Source organism: Zonotrichia albicollis, chromosome 7 (genome assembly GCF_047830755.1).
Source record: "Zonotrichia albicollis isolate bZonAlb1 chromosome 7, bZonAlb1.hap1, whole genome shotgun sequence".
NCBI classification, from domain to species: Eukaryota; Metazoa; Chordata; class Aves; order Passeriformes; family Passerellidae; genus Zonotrichia; species Zonotrichia albicollis.
In genome coordinates, this window is record NC_133825.1 from 14,766,120 (window position 1) to 14,786,918 (window position 20,799).

The window sequence follows — 20,799 nt, forward strand, 5'->3', positions numbered from 1 at the left end:
CATATAAAAGCCTTTCAGTGCAGATGTCACAGTATGGCTGGAGGATAAAAAAAGCCCATGGCTTCAGAAACATCCACCCTGCTGGACTTCCCTCAGCAAGTGGGGACTCTCTCTTCTCCTGCCCTGTTTGATGAGGCTGACTTTCCAATGAAATTCCTGGTGCTGCAGCTTCTGCACAAAAAGGAAATGAAAATACAAAGCCTCCCTTCACTGTGTGCCAAGACCAGCACCAGCCTTTCCTCACAGAGTGTGCCTGCCCTGGCTCCTGAGCCCTACTGCCATGCTTCAACCATTCTCATCTCTTCAGACTTTTTTCCCCTCCAGTGAACTGAATTTGAATAAAGACTACTCCCCACCCACTCAGCAATATCTCCTCTGAACTCTTGGAGAAAGCCAATAATCAAGTGTAAGATTGGATTCCTCATCCTCCCCAAAACCACTGAGCTACCAGAGGCCTGCAATGATAAATTCTCTCTTGGGGAACCATTCCTTAAGAGAGCCAAACACCATGGGATATCCATGCTGGGACTCACACTGGGCATTGGCACAACACTCCAAATTGCAGGCCCTGCATTTCTTCCAACGAATCACAACCCCTCCCTTCACAGTATTTTTCTTCTTTGAATGACAGAAGCAGAACAGCATGAAGAAAAAAAATTACAAAACATTGTGCCAGAGATAACAGTGCTCAGTTATTCTAATCCTGGAGGCAGTAGCAAAGTATTCAGTACTCAGCTAACAATGAGTTGCTGCTCAGTTCAGAGGGAAATAGAAGAGATGGGCACCCAGGAGTCAGCAAAGCTGCTGTCAGCACCCAGGGGCAGGAGGGAGGAATCCTGCCTGACACATGTTCCTCAGCTAAGAGTCGCCATTCTCCTACATGTAAACAGCTGGGGACATCCCAGAGAGGTCTGAAAGCCACTTAACACTTCAGGGCTTTCATGCTGCAATGAAACAGCAAGTTAGGACATGACATTCATAAAAACAGGCAACCTCCAGGGATCAGGAGAACTTTCAGCAGGGAGCTCTGGCTCATCCTCAGCTCAACCACATTCAGCACCAAAATTAGTCACCTGAAACTTTAATAGGGAATTCACCAGAGAGTTTTCAGGGTCTTGCCACACTCACGGGACTCTACTGCTTTGCTTCCCTCCCCATCTCTCACACACTCAACACAACATAAACCGGCACAATGAATTTGTGGCAAGAACTTCACAAAGGCAGCCACCCTAATGACACCCTAATGCTGTGGTGTCCTGACATTACCCCAATATCCCTGTGAGCAGAAATCTGCTATTATTTAATCCAGGAGATGCTGCTTTCATTTCCAAACAGAGCTCACCACAGTGGGGTTCAGGGCTGATCCTTTCCTTCTCCAGTGTCCATGGAGAAAAACCCTCAGTGTTCAGCCAAAAGCCACTGGAGAGAACACTGAGTTCTTTCAAGACACCGCTCCCAGACCAATGTGTCTTGAAGTCTTAGGAAAAACCCTCAGCACAGCAATCCCAAGGAGAGTCTCTTGAGTGTGTCACCTCTCACAAAGAATTAAAAAAGTATAAAATCACAAAATGGTTTGTGTTGGAAGAGACCTTAGAGATCAGCTTGCTCCATCCCCCTGACATGTAAGCTCATGAGGCTCTAAAAATAAACTCACATGAATAATACCTCCAATTTTTCATCTTCTCTCCCATACATTAGGTTAAGTTGTACCTGACACATCTACGGCAATAAAACAGGTTTCTTCCTTCTTGACTATGATTTATGTGGTTTCCTTCGTTTTACTACAAGAGAGATTTTTGAAGTCTGCTCCAGCTGGCATAAGATATTTCCAGCAATTCTCCCATTAAAAATGTATTCTAGGCAAATTACTCTAAAGCCCTCGGGACACTGGTGCAAAAAATCACTGCATTCTTAAACAGAGTTACAGAATCCCAAAACCCCTTGATTTGGAAGGAGCCTTAAAGCCCCTCCAGTGCCACCCCTGCCATGGGCAGGGCCACCTCCCACTAGCCCAGATTGCTCCCAGCCCTTTCAGCCTGGCCTTGGGCACTGCCAGGCAGCCACAGCTGCTCTGGGCACCCTGTGCCAGGGCCTGCCCACCCTCACAGAGAGCAATTCTTCCCCAATATCTAAACTAATCCTGTCCTCTGGCAGTGGGAAGCCATTTCCCCTTATCCCCAGTCCCTCTCCAGCTCTCCTAGAGCCCTGTTAGGCACTGGAAGGGCCCCAAGTTCCCCATCCCAACCCCTCTCCTCTCCAGATGGGCACTCCCAGCCCCTGCAGGGCAGAGGGGCTCCAGCCCTGGAGCAGCTCCTTGGCTCCTCTGGACTGGCTCCACAAGGTCCATGCAAGGCAGCAATTTCCAGAGCAACACAGGTGTCCTACCCTTACTCTCACCACTAATTTATTCACAGAAGATAAGAAAAGGATCATAAACTAAGAATTTTCAGTCTGTCAGGCGGAGCACTGACTCTGCTTACAGGGGTCACTCTGTGCCCCCAAAGGTACCTTTGCTCACTTCCTCCTCTCAATGTCAGACTGATTAACAAGCTTCAGCACCAAAATGCCAATTTAAGGGCTTTCAGAGGCCCACAGATTCAGCCAAGAAGGGCTGTGACATGAAGAACAGATCTGCAGCCATTTCCTAACACTCCAAATGGGTATCAGGAACTAGAAAGTACAAGTTTTACACCAGGATCAGTAATGGAATATTTTTTACAACCGTTAAGCTTGCCACAAACTGTGAGATTTAGTACTTCTCATACATTAGTGCCTCATTTAGAGTAGCCAATGACTGCACCAAGATTAATTTCAATTAATTCAGTTCATTATGCCAATGCCCAGATACTTAATTGCTTCTCTTGCCAGCTGGAAATCCTCAGAGTTTAAGTTATTGCTGAGAAAGGGTAAACTTCATCAGTCTTCTAAGCTCAGCTATTTGCACTGCTCAAGTATTCCCTGCCACAGGAAAGCTGAGCAGCATGAGCTACTCCTGCTGTATAATAATTGAGAGGAGATTCATTCCCCAAAAACAGGCAGCAGGACTTGCCAGAGGGCAGGGAAGGCAACAAGACCAACTCTTACCTGCAGTGGAACAAAGATGCCACCAACCCACCTCCCATCTTAGGGATAATCAAGGCAATTAAATCTGCCTTGCCTCACACAACCAGAGGATTTTCCCATGCATCTCTTCTCACTCCTTGATTTCTTCTCTCCCTTTGTGTGAGCTTCCTTGCCCCAGCACTGGCTGCTGCTGCTGTCAGAGCACAACCCACAGAATCCACCTGAAATACACTGGGCTCAGACTGCACCTGAGAATTCCTGCCTTTCTTCACTCCACCATCATCATCATCTACTTATTTAGCCCAAGAAACTTAAATTTTCCAACTGCTTCTTGATCTGGTCTGGTACATCTTCAATGCCTTAAATGTAAAGAAATATTTACATATTTATCTCTTAGTACTAATTAATTATACTTACTGCTACTTCCTGTGCTAACTCAGGACATACCTGAGTAACTGAGGATGTCATTGCAAACATTCTGTACTCACCTGCTCTCAAACTCTACTGATCACCCAATATCCACTTTCAGAAAGAAAAAGGAAATTTACATTTCATCCCTTATTTCTTTAAACAAGGCTAAAATGCCCACTTGAAAGTCCATTTAAAACTTCCACAGATGTCAGTATGAAAAATTTTCTACATCAAACATATCAGTTTTGTTCCTTGTTGAATGCAGCAGCTTTGTGCCAAGTAATTAAATTAATATTGTAAGCTTGGGTGCACTTTTATTTTACAGTTGCTGACGTTGAGGATTTATTTCATGGCTCAGATAGGAAAGGAATGCTTGAATGTCTGTACAATTCTATTTAGTGCTTTATAAATGTATAAAAGATGAAGGAGGCAGAGCAAGGAAAGGCAAAACGAGTAATAACAGCAAGTCAGCCTCTCCAGATTGATGAGAGCTGTGTCTCACTGCCTGGTTTCTATCAGTGCTCTCAGCTGAGGAAGGTGCCCATGGGCCTCCAAGGAACAGCAAAGTTCTCCAGGAGCCAAAAACCCCTCCCTGACCCAGCCCTCCACACAGCACAAGCACCATCCTCCTGATAAAACAGCAGCAGCACTGAAAATGCAGCTGGTGTGAAAAGCAGAGGAACCTGCTAGAGAAGGGAGATATTAACTCCATGACAGCTTCACACAGGACATGATGTCCCACTGACTCTCTGATCATGCTGAGGACAAGGTCTGAAGTGGAAAAACCCCACTCTCCTCCCTGCTGGAACAGGGGAGTTATCCTGGCCATTTCCTCAGAGGCACTGACTGCATCAGTGCAGATCATTACCAAAATGCAGCACCAAATGACACTGTGCTGGATCACAGTGTTCTTCCTCCACTGAGCAGCTCCTCTTAGCACAGAGCCAGCTCTGACAGCTCTGAGGAACAGCCAGAACAATTCCCATCACCTCTCTCCCACTGCATTAAAACTAAAGCCTTCCAGCCACAGGTGAGCAGGAAACCAGCAACAAATCACCCGAGTATCAGAATGAAAAGAACACAGGCTTTCAGCAAATACTTTATTTTTAGACTTTAACTGCAGTTATGTGCTTGAGTGACAGTGCTGGTGCCACACTGAGGGAAGAGAAGGGAGTCCCTGTTTTACTTCAGGCATGGCACAGCCCCAGGGTGCAGTGAGAGTCACCTCAGGAAAGCCCAAACATCCCCTTGCACCTCAGGTACAGCAAAGAGCTTTGAGCCCCCGGAAACCATGAGGTGTCCTAAGGCTCTGACCCTGAAAATGCACATAAATCCTGTGTGCTGCTACCTTCCCACCCAAAAACAGACTGCTCCCTTCTGCTCCTCTGCTGCATTTTATACATCAAGCAGCCAGCAGAGCACACAAAAAAAGAGAGGAGCAAACCCTGCCCAGATGTGCTGTTTCAAACAGAAGTTGTGAAAGTGAAGGGTTCTCTCTTCACACCACCACAAACCACCAGGCAGGGAGGAAACGAGGCAGGAAACCACATCAGAGGGCCCGTGTGAGACCACGCCTCACCCCGGCTCTGCTGCATCCCTGAGCACGGCCAGCAGCAAGGGAGCTCCTCAGGGAATCACCCAGGGAATCACCCCTGGGCATGCACAGAATCTCTGGGTTGGGTTGTAAGAGACCTCCAAGCTCATCGAGTCCAACCCAGCCCTAACACCTGAACTAAACCCTGGCACCCAGTGCCACATCCAGGCTGGTTTTAAACACATCCAGGGATGGTGACTCCACCACCTCTCTGGGCAGACCATTCCAGTTCTTTATCACCCTTTCTGTAAAAATCCTTTTCCTAATATCCAACCTATATTTCCTTTGGTGCAGGTTAAGGCTGCGACCTCTGGTTGTGTCAGTGCTGCCTGGAGAAAGAGCCCAGCCCCAGCTGAGCACAGCCACCTTTCAGGAGCTGTACAGAGTGATGAGGGCACCCCTGAGTCTCCTCTTCTCCAGGCTGAGCACCCCCAGCTCCCTCAGGGGTTCCTCACAGGGGGGTTTGTGTTCCCAGCTTTCCTTCCATGCAGCAGCAGGACGAGCAGGAGCACCACAGGTACTTACCAGGGGCAGGCAATACATTAGCAATGCACGCATTACCTCTGCCAGAGGAACCTGGCACTCGCCGTGGCCGCAGAGGTGCCGAGGAAAGCCGCCAGCAGGAGCCTGCGCCGGGTGCCGGGGTGCGGGGCCGTGCCGTGCGAACGCCGCGCCACCGCCGCCAGCGCCGCGGCCGCGGGCAGGAAGCGCAGCCGGAACATCCTGCGGAACGAGAGCGCTGCGTGAGCAAACAGAGCTTCCCAGGGCTGCCTGGCCCGAACCAGGGAAACTTTCACAGGGTAACTCACGGGTGTTCGTTACCTGTCCTGAAAGAGGCACGTAATCTGCTTAATAAATAAATACTTGTGTTAGGTATTGGCACACACCCGGCTGTCACATCCAGCTGCTTATCAGAGTTATTCCAATTCCTTAGCCTTTCCCCAAAACCCTCATCAAGAGGCAATCTCACCTTCCCACAGAGGCTGTGTGTGAAAAATGTGTATTTTAGGATTGGCTTTTTGCAAATATACAAATGAATATTACATATGTTATGTTAGAAAGTGATGCTGTATTAATTTTATTAAGTAGTGTGTTAAATCTAGTTTTAGGTTATAACAATGTTAAAATAGAAACGATGCTATGTAGGATACTTTTTTTAAGAGAGGACTCACAGCAAGATAGCAGCCACAGGACACCCAAATCTTTCAGAAAAAGAGAATTTATTCCTCCATATCAGAAGAAATAAACTTCTCCCTGCCTCGCTCAGCCCTGAAGACACTGTCAGGATTCAGAGGCAGGAGCTGACACTGCCCAGCCAGAATCCTGTGCTTGAATGGAATTTATGTATCATGTATGAGGTGTAGGAATATGCAACGGGCTGTTGCTTTTAAGGGTTAATCCTCTGTTAATGTGAGGCCTTTCTGGGGCTTATTTTGCCCAGAAAGAGGTACCCGGACTGTCTGTAACTCTTTGTTTCTATTGTCTCATATTGTCCTAATCCAAATTGTCCGAATTATTATTATTCTAATTATATTGCTGTTTTTGTAACCAATTTATTCTCATTAAACTTTTAAAAATTGTAAAAACAATTGGTGTTTTTCACACTGTGGACTCCACAACCCTGCAAATGTTCAAGGCCAGGCTGGATGAGTCTTGAGCAACCTGGTTTAGTCAAAGTGTCCCTGCCCTGCAAAGGGTTGGAACTGGATGATCTTAAAGGTCCCTACCAACCCCAACCATTCCATAATTCCATGAAATATTTTCAGCCCATCCCATCTCTCAATTTCCAAGACATGGAAGATAGCAATAGACCTGATAAGCAACCACAGCAGGTAAGAGACATTTGGCCAGAAGCAAAGTCACAGCTGGATTTTAAAAGGCAAATTTAGCCAAATAACAAGCAAACCTATCAAGCAAAACCCAACCCATGCATTTAAATTTTCCTAAGAAAACCCTACTGTTCTTAAATCCCTTTTTTAGCCAGCCTGGAGCAAAACATTTACATGCAACTGTAAGTACAGGGCCAGTTTCAAAGTGTCAAAACTTATAAAATCCAATCCATACCCCATCCAACAGAACAGAGACAAATGGGAAAGCAGAGCTACAAATCTAAATATAATTAGACCAGAACCACAGAAACACAACCCCATCACACACCAGCTGCAGGAGGCAAAGCAATTTTGGTGGCTCACAGCACTGAAGGCACAGGGTAAATGCTGCCTTTGAAAAGAAAATTTGCTGCATGTTCTTGTGAAATAAAGGTTTCATTTCTGAGGCAAATGCAATTTTTTCATTCATAAGGTCAGCCTTAAAATTGGAAACAGAATGGTACAGGAATTCCTAAAAACCCCACAGAGCAGAGGAGCAGCAGCCTAATTTTTCCTTTTATTCCCCATTCTTGCCATTCTACTCACATATTCCCAGGCAGTGAATAACCACAGAATACAAAAATAAAAAGCCACAACTGTTGTTTTCTATTTGCTCCTGCAACACAGGATGCCACCACAGCATTCTGCTAAACCTTCACTTCCAAAAATGAGGACCCTGGGCCCTGTCTGTGCCGTGTTAGGCCATTGCCCCCTGCTGCAGGTCAGGGTTCCACAACAGAGGGATGCACAGTTTGGGATGGGAACAGAGGAAGAGGCAGGGAAGAACCATCAAATATCCAGCAGATAATTCTGAGGGCTGGAGCTCAGTGTCTTTAAGGCAGGTGGTGGAGAAGGCCCTGAAGACTTCATGGCACAGTAAAAAACAATGAAAAATTGTTAATAAATCACTTAACAGTGGGTTTTTCCTAGCAGATGAAAACTTTTGTCTTAAGACAAGGGAGGTGGGATGGAGCTCAAGAGAAGGTGGAGGTGGCAAAGCCACAGGCTGCCCATCCTTCCCCACCCTGGTTTATGGGCAAACACCACAAATTTCAGGGCTCACAGTGAATCCATCCAAACAGCATCCATCTGATATTCATCTGTGCTCCTATTAAAATTGGCATCATGGCTTTGCTTATTCCTTTTCAAATAAACAGGTTTAAAATTCAAATGTTAACAGAATGCAGGCAGCTCACAGCACTGATCCTCCAATCCTCTCCAGCTCTGAACAACAATGAGATGCTTATGAAAAACAACTCTGATTTCAAATTTTAAATTATTTCCACTCTACACAAACCTGATGTTCCCATTTGGTCTCCAGGGATGAATTTCTGTTCCATATGCAGAGGAAAATCTGCATGTGCTCCTTTCCCCAAGGAGCTATCCCTGCCCTTTCTAGGGTTCCCCATCCCAATTCCAGCTTTATATTCCTAACATGTATTGGGGAAGGGAAATCTTGCCAGTATCATTTCATCAACCAAAATGAAAATTAAGCCCCACAGCGTTTACTTGGGAGCTTGAAGAGATTTTTGACAACATTTCTGATTGTTGGCTTTAGTACTGCATAAATGTTTACTCTGCCTGAGCCTTAAGAAACACTAAATTATCTGCCTTGTCCAAGCAAGCTCCATCCTTGATTCTGCTGGGATGTTTACCCAGAGTGTTCACTGGGTACCAACTGCCTGAGAGAGCTGAAAGCAGCCAGTTCTCACAAGCGCCCCAAAATAAAGAGCATCCTTATCTCACAGCAATTAAAGAATCCCTCTGGAAGCGGAATTTTCCATCTGCAATTTCTTCAATCTCTCACAGTTTTCTTTTTTTAAATCAGAAGTGCCATGGTATTTGGTATATTTGGTTAACAACTCCAGGCACTGAAGTCAAGACCACTTGAGAAAGCTGATGCTCACTTTTTGAAAGATTAAAAATAAGCATCTTGTCCTGTGCAACAAAAAATTCAACACCACAGTTTGCAGTAGGACAAGGAATAAAACTGAGATCAAGTATAAAACTCCCATCAACTGATGTGATTACAGCTTACAATAAGAAACAATCCCCATTCCTGAATGATTTACTGTAATAAAGGATTATTTTTTTATAGGATACAACAAAGCAGCCCAGAGGGAAAGAAAAAAAAAAAAACAACAAACACATTTTATGTTTGCTTATTTTCATTACTTTGGAGTTATCATGATGCTCTAGCACTACAGCTACAAAGAAATCTGTAAACTGTATTTATGTTTTCAAGAGATAAGCCAAGCTTACCTTAAATTCTTGCTCAGAACAGCTCTGTAGTTACTTTCAGAGGTTGAATCAATACCCTTGGACAAATGAAACAGTTGGGGCTTTTTCCCAGAACAGAATGACCCATCTACTTTTATTTATGCCACAATTCATAGGTGGTTTGTTTAAGCAGAGGAATCAACAGAGATACTCAAATCCAGCAGGAAAACACCACATCCACCCAAAACAGGCTCCATCCAAACTGAGACCAGGCAGGTCAGGTGAGAAGAAGAAATGCAACATTATTTCACAGTTACACCAGTTCTGGTTCAATGTGGGTGTTTGAGTTCCCCAGACCATGACCCTCTGCCAATCTGCTCTCCAAGGAAACTGAGACCAGCTGTCCACCCCTGGCCTTTCCAAGCCCTAGATTGTTCCAGATAATGCAGATAAGAATTGGAAGATCCCAACTCTTGCATCCTTTTTCAGATACCAAAAGGAGAGAAAAAGGCTTGCTCCTGTTTTTCCAGCCCACTAATTAGCTCAGGATTCCAAGACTGAAAGCACTGAGCAGCTCAGCCTGGGGAAAAGGGACCTCCCCCACTTGGGTACCCCCCAGCACTGAACTTTCTTGGATCTTTGGGGGATCCAGAACAGATAAAACACTTGAGGCAGCATTGAGATGTCAAAGCTGGCCCCCCAAAGCATGTGAGAGGGAGAACAGTAATTCAATCAGCCAGGGTGTTTAATTTTTCATCGGAGAAGGGGTCACAGACACTTTTTTGAACAATTTTACAAGAACATGGTAAGCCCATGAATTAGTGCAGAATGTCAATTGTAAATTTAAATATATACTGCTGTGCAGGAAAATATTCTGAAAAAACCCTGTATTTAGGAGGCACTATTTAGGCATAAAAACTCCGGCAGAGACTGCCTGAGATGGAGTCAGTAAGAACTCAAAGAGCTTTCTGGAGCTGTGTGTTTGTTAAAAAGCCAAGTTGGACGTTGCCAGAGCACATCAGGACATCCTGACCCACCAGATGCTGTAGGAAAATTCCTCACCTGTTCCCACCTCAGCTCCTGACTGTCAATTATCCCTCAGCCCTGCTCACTGAAGCCAGAGCCAACAGCAGAGGAGTGAGGGTAACAGCTCCCAGCTCTCCTGAATGCATCTTCTTGAGAGGATTGGGAAGAGGGGAAGGAAAAATTAAAATGGGGAAAACAGCCCAACAAATCCAATGGAAAGGAAAAGTCAATAGGCAAGGGAAAGGCTGAAGCAATCAGGAGAAAAGTTTCACCACTAACACTGAGATTCATAAACCAGGAGAAAGAAAACCCCACAGCTTCAAGCTGCCTCCCCCAAGATCAGCTATGACTTCTCCTTCCCAGAGCAGCTGGGGCTGCCCCTGGATCCCTGGCAGTGCCCAAGGCCAGGCTGGAAGGGGCTGGGAGCAGCCTGGGATAGGGGAAGGTGCCCCTGTGGCACCGGATGGGCTTTAAGGTCCTTTCCAATGGGAATTATTCCATTATTCCGTGAAATTTGTACGAGAATAACTCCTGAAGGGGTGCCAGGAGGTGCATTCCAGCTAATGAAGCACCTGGATCCCCTCCTTCCCCCATTTCCAGGACAGACCCAACAGCTCCTGCTCTTTTCCCCTCCAAGCTTTCAGCTTTCCGAGCACAATTTTGAGAGAAAGGATTTCACACCTTACTGAAGTTATTAGCCTACCAAGACACATAAATCAGTTTTGGGAAAATGAAATCTAGCAGCAAAAGTAATTTGTCCTCAGGTAGGAGATTGGGGCAATATTTGATCACATTAATTTTGCTGGAGAGGAACCACATTTGTTTCAGAGCACGACTCAAATTGATGTAGAGTCTACCAAGTATCAATCAATGCAGGAACCTCAGCCACAGCCCAGCAATTTCTTTTTAACTGTCACTGCAGGAAAGTTCCACCTCTTCCTAAAATCCTCAGCCCTGGAAATGACCAATCCCAAGTCCACAGCTCTGTAACTGCACCCAGCCATGGCTCAGGGATGATCAGTGACACTCTCCCCTCATGAGCTGCTTTACTCTGTACTTTACAAACCATTGTACTGATTTTCAGGAGAGATGATGCATTGCAAACACACAAGCTTTTAGATTTAGCTTTAATAAGGCATTTTCAGAAATTGCAGCTGGATTATTTATAAGGATGTGAGACAGTAGCTGGCTTGGGCTTCCCTTGCAAGGGAGGCAGGAGTGTTTACATACTGGGGAAAGATTTTGGTGCCAATGTACTGGCAGAAGAAACTCTGCAAACTCAACAGCAACCCCAAATTTCACCTGAGAGCTGAGTGGCCAGAGGATCTGAGAGTGGATGGATGCAGCCACCACAAAGCACAGCTTTGGAGACAGAAATGAAAAAGGAGTGTATCCAAACAGAGTAACCTGGGCCCATCTGTGGCAGCAGCACTGAAAACAGCACCTCCAGCAAGGCTGCACCATTTCCTTGCTACCTCAGACTGTCAGACTCCAGCAATGCTCTGCAGGTTTCTAGGAGGCAGCTATAAACTTGCACAGAAACAAATGCCAAATGCTGCTTTTTCTTGATCCAAGCTTCCCTTCCCTTCCTGCACTCAAAATGCAGCACATCCCTTCAGCCTTTCCACCTAGAAAACATTACAGTAAAGCCCAGCCATGAAAAGCTCCCTAAAAACACCTCCAGAGATGTCAGAGGGAATTTAGAAGAGCTGTAAAAATAAAAACCGACCAAAAATCTTCTCACCCTTATTGAGGATAACAATCCTGCTTCACAAGCTACTTCTATCCTGCCCAGAAGTGTGAAATTTCCTTTTTCCAGTGCTATTCTCAAATAACCAGGCTGCCTTTGCAAACCAGCCACTGTGCACCAGAGCACAGGTATTTCCAGCCTGACTTGAGGAGCAAAGGATCACCCAAGAACTGCTGGCAGAAGGGTAGCAAACATTACATGGCTGCCTTTTCCTATAAAAACTTACAGCCAGCAGGAATGCATCTGCTTAATGGCTGACTCATTAAATTGCCTTGCACAATCTGTGGCCACAGGGCATGATTTCCCTGAGAATTCCTGACTTTTCCACAGAATGGGGACTCTCCTTGAAGCTCCATCCAACAGACATCCACCTGCATGTACCTCACAAGAAACAAAAAGTATCTCAGAGTAGTCACATTTAAGAAATGTTTATGGCCCATTGGGCCCTAAGAAAAGCAGTGTTAACTCCTAAAGGATAAAAATGAAAAATTAATTCTGGAAGAGAAATATTTAGAAGAAAGCAAAAGCCTCCCTAGGCTGGCAAGGTGGCAGTTTGGCAGGTTTGAGTTACCTGCAGATACAATTCCAGCTCCAGAAAGAGAAAAAGGTTTTTTGCAGGGTGACAGAGTGGATTGTCTCAGAATTTGATATAGTGAAGGCTGAGCTCCTCTGTGACAAGGAGGAAAAAGATTTGTGAACCCCCCCCCCCCCCAAGAACCTGAATATCTCAATGTGGTAATTTCTCCTTGGCTGAAGTTGCCTTTCAGACAGAAACATCATCTACAGCCACATCTTCAAGAAAATGTTTCTTCCTGGCCAAAGAGTCATGCTTTGGGGGCTTTCTGTTCTTTACAAAGAAATTTCAAATTAAAAACTTACTGAAACAAACCAAAAAATTCACAGCACCTGTGTTTCATTTACCAGATGGAGGTAATTTGGGAAATCAGGAGAAGAGTATAGCATTGCTTTTCCCCCCCAAAAAAAGGAAAAGCAGGTCTGAATCACTGCAGCTGCTTTTCCAGCAACACATTGTTGGATTAGCTTGAGCTTCAGAGAGGAGAACATGGATAAGCCAGGCTGGAGCCCTGTGCTTTCAGAACACAGCCTGAGGGCTCAGTCTCAGCAGGAAAAAGCCAGCAGCAAATACCTGGCTCCATCCAAGGTGGGCAGGCAGCACACCTCAGGTACCTGTCTGTATCATAACTGAGATTTTTGTGACAAAAAATGACAAAAACCCCACTGCTCTTCCAGCTCCTGAAGCTAAAATGCCAGAGGTGGGAAGCTTGCACCAAACAAAAGAAAGCAGAGAGATTCAGGTGGTGGTACAGAACACAGCTGGTCCATACAGACACTGGGGCTGGTGTGTGGCAGCACAGCAGCTCTGCCTGTATCACACACAGCCCACGGATTCCCTGGGCTCCCGTTCCAAGCACAGCTCAGCTGCAACTTCTCTTGGCCCAAACCACGACCTTCTTCCTTGTTCTCTACATGAGGAGCTCAGATTCCACATCACAGAGCCAAAGTAAGAGAAACTGTGCTGTTGTGAGCTCTTCAGGATGGGGTGAGAGATGAGAATTTGACTTGATGTTCTCAGAGTGTTGATTTATTATTTTATGATACTATATTAAAAGAAAAGATATACTAAAACTATACTAAAGAAAGAGAAAGGATACATCAGAAGGTTAGAAAAGAATGATAATGAAAGCTCCTGGCTGACTCCTCAGAGTGGGACACAGTTGGCTGTGATTGGTCATTAATTAAAAACAATTCACATGGAACCAATCCAACATTCACCCGTTGGTAAATGATTTCTAGACTATATTCCCAAACAATCAGGTAATTATTGTTTTCATTCTTTTCTGAGGACTCTCCTCTCCTAGGAGAAGAAATCCTGGCAAAGGGATTTTTCAGAAAATATCATGGTGACAAGAAACAACTACAGGAATTTTAGCTTGAAAGACCTTGGAGACCCAGAAAGAATCCCCAGCCCAAACTCTGTGCCAGTGGCAGCACAAAATTCCCAGTTACAACCTTCAGTGCTTTGGTTCTTCCAACCTTATCCTGCCCCACAGCCAAGGAGCTCCTCACATGACTAAAATGAAAAGCTGCTCTCAAGAGAGGTGAAATGCAGAATGCACAGAAGCAAACTCCATGGCAAGTGTCTCTGGGGACAAACAAGTCACTGTACTCACAGACAGGGCAGCAGACAAACAGAACCCAGAATTTACTACCCAAGGACTTTTCAGTAAGTGCAGAAGCCACAGTAAAACAATTCATGATCTAACAGTCTGCTTTTCCTCTTTTAAAGTATCCTAAATCTAAAGCTAAGAGGTGAGGCTGCCACAGGCTTTGGATGGTGTGTGCTTAGGGAGACAAAGTGCCTCAGGCTCCACTCACTTTCTGCTAGAAGTCTGTGTATTTTCAGCTTGAAGTGTCAAATGCATCACCCTAAAGATAAATATTCATCCTCAGCCTTTCAGTACCAACAAAAGAGAGGGAAAATGATTTTGGACAAGGACATGGAGCAAAAGGACAAGGGAGAAGGGGCTCCCACAGCCAGAGGGCAGGGCTGGATGGGATATTGGGAATCAGGAATTGTTCCCTGGCAGGGTGGGCAGGCCCTGGCACAGGTGCCCAGAGCAGCTGGGGCTGCCCCTGGATCCCTGGCAGTGCCCAAGGCCAGGCTGGATGGGATTGGAGCCACCTGGGACAGGGGAAGGTGTCCCTGCCATGGCAGGGGTGGCACTGGATGATTGTTAACAGCCTTTCCATGATTCTGTGTGTAAGAGGGACCCACACCACTTGCACCATGTTTTCTTAGAACAATTCAGTTTAAAAAAGAAAGGCAATACTCATCTCAAAGGTGTACAACACCCAAAGACCCTGGGTAACTGCTTCCTGATAAATTACCCCAAACATCACCCCACTGGAGTCACATCTACACCAAGACACTTTGGCACCCCTTCAATGTGCCAACAGGAAATCACAGCACCTGGAATTAATATAATTAAAATTAAGTTTATTTTTATTGTTGTACCCAAGCATCCTCAGCCCTGCTGCACTGAGCTAAAATATTGAGCCCCAATATGTCAACTGGGAACTTGGGAAGAAGAAAACCCAGTACTTCCATATCCCAGCTCACTTCAGGAAGTGTTACTGCAGCAACTGCGACATCATGAAACAATGTGTTTTTATAACAATAATATGATTGCTACAGAACTTGTTTTGCTCAAGAAAATAAAAATGGTTATTGCCACATACCAGACCTAAACAAGCTGGTGGCTCCCTCAGTTATCACCTGAAAAAAAAAAAATCTGAGATGCTGCTTCAAATGATCAGCAAGGAAAACTGAGGACAACTGGATCATCTCTCCTCAAACTCTGCCAGGAGCTTACCCAGGAACCTGCAGGGAGCAGTGACACAGCCTCCAGTGGCACACAGGGCACCCCAGAGGGTGCCCAGCAGGCAGACAGTAGTGATGGAACCAAGGCCCATCATTCCTTTTCCTCCAGGGTGCAGCATTTCAGCTCCCTTGGCTCAGGAAGCATGAGGGAATACCACAAAGGCTGCTGCAGGAAATGGGTCATGGGGAGAACAAGCCACTTCCACAAGGAAATAAACAGGGGTTACATGAGCTTAAGATTCACTGACCAAACACATTTTTAGTGACCACTTGAGGTTTTTTTTGTGTTGCGAGTTTTTTTACGTTTTATGAAAGTGCTGGAACTGCTGAGGTTGGTTTGACAGAAAGCTCCAGGCAGACAAACTTCCTGCAGGGCTCAGTGTGCCCAAGCACTTGCACCAGGAAAGTCAGCACAACTTTGCACACTGCAAAAAAAGGCAACTCATTCTCCTACAGCTTTGAGAAAAGCCCTAAGAGAACACTGCAGGACAAGAATAATTCTACACAAGGTATATTATTCAGCCAAATTATGAATTCAGCAGTTAAAGCACCTGAGAGCAGGGAGTTGCACAGCACTCAGCAACACCATCCTCACCTGAAATGGATTTGCTCCCAGTTTGCAGGTCAAGAGGTCACAGGGAACACAGGGAAGTATTTCTCAGCTGGGGCCTGTTCTAAAAATGAGAAAGAAACATAACAAAGATCACAACTTGGTGCTGCACCCACTTTCCCTCCTGGCAGTCATGCCCTGCAGTGCTCACATGTATCGACCTCAGGAAATGCATCTCGGACTGAGCCAAAAAAAGCCAGGAGGAAGAGGAGGAAAATGGTCAACAGCTGAATAAAGGAATTAAAGATAAGCCATGCCTTTAATTCAAGCCCCAGCTGGCAATGAGGATTCTAAAGAGAAACCTCTAAAAATCCTGCCTGGTTTGACCTGCCCATCCCCCCAGACCCCACTAAACACAGCCAGGTTTACCATCCTTCCCAAGCAGCTCATTCAACTACAGGCAAGCACAGAACACATAAATCACGTTGTGATAAACATCAGGCATTTCTGTGCTCCGAGCAGTACGTTAACTCGAATTCACCCTAAAGGTTTTCCGACACAGACTACACATCAAGCACAGCTGGGGCCATTCAGCGCAGTTAAAGCTTTAAGGAACCTCTATCAAGAGAAAGTGGCTTGACGTGAGGGTGGTTACTCACGCAGCCCGGGCAGCGCCGCCGGCGATCCCACAACAGCAAGAAAAGTAACCCAAATCTACTCTCCACGGTGGGAGCTCCCCAGAACTCCCTGCAGGGCCCTGGTACCGAACCCCGGCGGGTCCCTCCTTCCTCCGAGCGCCGCCAGGAGCCCCGCCAGCCCCGCGGGGTCCCTGCCCGGGGGAAGGCACAGGGACACTGCGGGACACGGGATGGAGCAGCCACAAGAACACGGCATCCCGAGCCCCGCGTGGCCCGGAAAAACTGGTTGTGCCGGGCAGCAGCTCGGTCTCAGCCCCAAGGCCCGGCACCCAGCACCCCTCACTGCCGGAGCCTTGGAGTCCCACAGCTCCGGGGGGCAGGACCCTCCTATTCCCGGGGCCTTGGGGTCCCTCAGCTCCGGGTGGCAGGACCCTCCTATTCCCTCAGCTCCGGGGGGCAGGACCCTCCTATTCCCGGGGCCTTGGGGTCACACAGCTCCGGGAGGCAGGACCCTCCTATTCCCTCAGCTCCGGGAGGCAGGATCCTCCTATTCCTGGGGCCGGTGACACCCCTTAGCCCCGGGAACCCCAGCTCGGCCCCCGGGACTCCCCTCAGCCCTCCGGCCTCAGCAGATCCCACATTCCGACTCCCCCGAGACCCGGGAACCCCAGCTGAGCCCTCAGGACTCCCCTCTGCCCTAAGCAGACCCCACATTCCGGGGCCTTGAACTTCCCCATGCCTGGGGAACCCCCCTCCCCGCCCAGTTCCGGGCCCTGGCATGCACTCAGCCCGGGCCCCCATCACTCCCAAGGCCGGGAGCACCGCAGCCCCAGCACCACGAACCCCCCAGCCCCGACCTGTGCCCTCCCCGCCACCTCCGGCTCCTCAGGCCCCCGCTCACCTCAGCCCCGCCGCCGCTGCCGCCGCCCCGCCCGCCGCGCGCGCGCTCTTCCGGGGGCGGGACCAGGGCGGCTGTGGGCGTGGTCTGCTACTGGGGGGCATGGCCTCGGCGCCTGCCGGGCGCCGTGAGGGGCGCGGGGGTCGCTGCGGGTTTTGGGGGATCCCTGTGGGTGTTGGGGTTCAAAAAGCTCTTAGTGTAGGTCAGGAGAGGCTTTATACAGCGTGTGGTGAGTGCTCCTACGGGAACTGTGTGTAGGGGCTGAGGGGAGTGGGTGTAGGGCATTGAAGAGTGTGTGGGGCCTCAGGGGCTTAGATGTACTTGAAGGCCTGTGTATAGGATCTCTAGGGTCCATATATATATATTAAAAAAGAAAAATATATATGTGTGTATATACATATATACATATATACATATTTATGTATTCATACATATATATGTATATATATATACATATATGTATATATGTATATATATGGGTTCTGTAAGGTCTGTACATAAGGTCTGAGGGTCCCACCTATCTATAGGTAGATAGATAGTCTGAAAGGTCTGTGTATAGAGTCTTAGAGGCCTGTCTATGGTGTGTATATATATATATATATAGAGAGAGATATATATATAGGTATACATGGATATATATGCTCTGAATGGTCTGTATATAGGGTCTCAGGGGTCCATATATAAAAAAATATACATTAAAATATATATAAAATATAAATGTGCATATATATATTTTGTATATTTGTATATATATATATTTATGTGCATATATATATATATATGGGTTCTGTGCTGTCTGTATATAAGGTCTGAGGGGCCCACCTATGTATAGGTAGATATATAGTCTGAAAGCTCTGTATGTAGGGTCTGAGAGGCCTGTAGATAGGATCTGAGGGGCCTATACACATATATTATATATATATATATATATATATATGTATACTGAAAGGTCTGTATATAAAGTCTCAGAGGGTGTATATATATATTTATATTTTTATAAATATATACATATATATATATATATATATATATATATATATATATATATATATGCTTTGAAAGGTCTGCATATAGGGTCTCAGGGCCCATACCTGTAGGTCCCTGAAAGCCTGTATACAGTATAAAAGCAGCATATTTCTAGGTCCTGAATGGCCTGTCTATATGGTCTTAGAGGGTTATGTACCAATCCTGAAAGGCTTGTATGCACTGTACAAGGAGTGTCTCTATAGGTCCTGGTTAGCAGGGCTGAAGGGCTTGTGTATAGGGCCTGAAAGAGTGGTATATGGGATCTCAGGGGCTTTTATATGTCTATAGAATCACAGAATGTCAAGGGGTTGGAAGGGATCCTAGAGATCATCTTGTCCCTGTGCACAGGGACACCTTCCACCATCCCAGGCTGCTCCCAGCCCTGTCTAGCCCGGCCTTGGGCACTGCCAGGGATCCAGGGGCAGCCCCAGCTGCTCTGGGCACCTGTGCCACCCTCAGAGGGAGGAATTCCTCCCTCCCCCAGGGCCATGGGTGGGTGTGGCAGCAGCTTCAGCCGTGCCCAGTGGCCAGGAGTGCGATGGCAGCAGGAAGGGAAAGTGAGAAAGGCACGCCTGGGTCATGTGCACCTCGGCATCCAGATCAGAGGCAGGACTCTCTGCTGAGAGGGCTAATTTTAGCTACTTTAATTTTAGTTGCTTCCAGATGCCTCTTGGACTGGCTCTCCTCAGGCTTTAATGTACCCCCCCCCCCCATTAAAAACACATTTTCCAGAGGTATAAATAGACAGTGATTGCTCTTGAGGAATCCAGGAGGCTGCCGAATCCCGACACTGCCCTCCCAGTGTCACTGGGGGTTTGTAGGATGAACCTTTTGGCCAAGCTTAAAGGGATCCCAGAGGCTTAGAGGGGTCTCTGTGTGGCTGAGGTCCAGATCCCAAAAAGGGGTGGGAGGAGCAGCCAGCAAACAGTGGCAAACAGTGGCATGTTTGGGTAGCTCAGGTCTGAGTTGGGATGAGACAAGGATTGCCATCCTGCCCAGTCCAGGGGAGTTTTCCCCTCCTGTCCTGTCGCTCCATGAGAAGCTGGGCAGGGCTCAGCTTACAGAGGGTGGCCAACACCATTCCTTTATTGTCCAGTAGACTCTGCCCCCATCTCAGGGCTGTGCTCTTTTATCTGCAGTAACCTGGAAGCACCAATGTTTCTTCTAAATAAAAGGAGATAAAAAGCACTTGGACTTGGGATCCTCCTGAATTTCTTGCTCCACCCATGCCTAGTGCACCTGCAGGATTTTGCATCAGTCTCCAGGTGCCTGATTCTGCTTTATCAGAGCCCTGGACATCTGTAGGGGCAAAATTAGCTAATCCAAAATTTAAATAACACAGATACATTGATGAATCTATGGACTAAAAGATAATTTAGCTTTTGTTCTTCCTAGCTGGTTTATTTAATCCAAGAACTGTGGGGCATGGGCAGGTTTTCCAAAGTGATGGCTTTGCTATGGCTTATCCACACTCACCTTCTCTTCCATCAGTGTTTTATTTGCAGGAGGGAACAATCCATGCCTCTCTCAGCAGTGACAAGATAGTGGATGAGGGTTTGCAGCTTAGGTTTTCCACTTTCCCACTACAATAATATTAATTGCAAACTCTGGTGTGCTTTTCTCCAGCCATTCTTCTCAGGAGCAGCTTTCCAATATTCAGCCAGGTGTAATTATGAGCACCAGGAGAAAGCCTTGTTAAATACACTATTTTATTTAGGTTTTCCAAGAGTGGAAGATGCTTCTAGCAGGAGCCATTTGACATGAAATGACAGGGTTTCATTTTGGTGCCAATATCCTCACCCCTCTCTCTCCCTGAGCCTTGGGGAGCCGTTCCCTGCTGGCTCCTTTAATTGTCTGGGGTATTGATCTCAGGGCTCACATTTAATTCCCATTTTTGTGCTTTGTAATGAGTGCCCACACACTCAGCACGGGTTTACTAATGAATTTTTGGTCTTTCTGCTGCCCTCAGCTTTTGCTCAAAGCCCATCTTCCCCCACCTCTGTCAAACATTCCTTGGAAATGTGTAAACTCTGCCAAAAAATTTTACTTTGGGTCATTCCCAGCTCCTCCTTAATGATAAATAAATGTTTAAAACCAGAGTGTGAGTGACTGGAGGAGTAGGAGATAGGAGAGAGCTGGGGCAGGGTGTGCTTGCTGTGCACATCCCTGTCCCCCTCAGAGCTGATCCCTGTAGGAAACCCCACGAGGAGGAGAGCACAGGCTCATCCCAAACGTGTCTGTGCTCCCCAGGCAAAAGGAAGATTTGGGGTGGGGAATTCATGGGGAGAAGAGATGGCTCTGCCCCCAAGGGACCTTCCCCATCCTGGGCCTTCCTTCCTGCCTTTCTAATCT

General features: G+C 46.7%; 1 protein-coding gene across 3 annotated transcripts in view; it reads right to left on the minus strand.

The window, feature by feature from the left end:
* The window catches only part of MICU1 (mitochondrial calcium uptake 1), a 92,929-nt gene extending 75,425 nt beyond the window's left edge, over window positions 1–17,504 (minus strand). The window contains exons 1-3 of one of the 3 annotated variants that reach the window (XM_074544362.1): window positions 17,425–17,504; window positions 15,931–16,009; window positions 5,630–5,791 (exon numbers count right to left, since the gene is read on the minus strand). In XM_074544362.1, coding sequence (XP_074400463.1) covers window positions 5,630–5,790 — 161 coding nt within the window. In that variant the 5' untranslated portion in view covers window position 5,791; window positions 15,931–16,009; window positions 17,425–17,504. Of the gene's footprint in view, window positions 1–5,629; window positions 5,792–15,930; window positions 16,010–17,380; window positions 17,404–17,424 lie in introns of those variants that run through there. The other 2 variants (XM_074544363.1, XM_074544364.1) reach the window with 2 other exon arrangements.
* Between the last annotated feature and the right edge of the window lie 3,295 nt (window positions 17,505–20,799).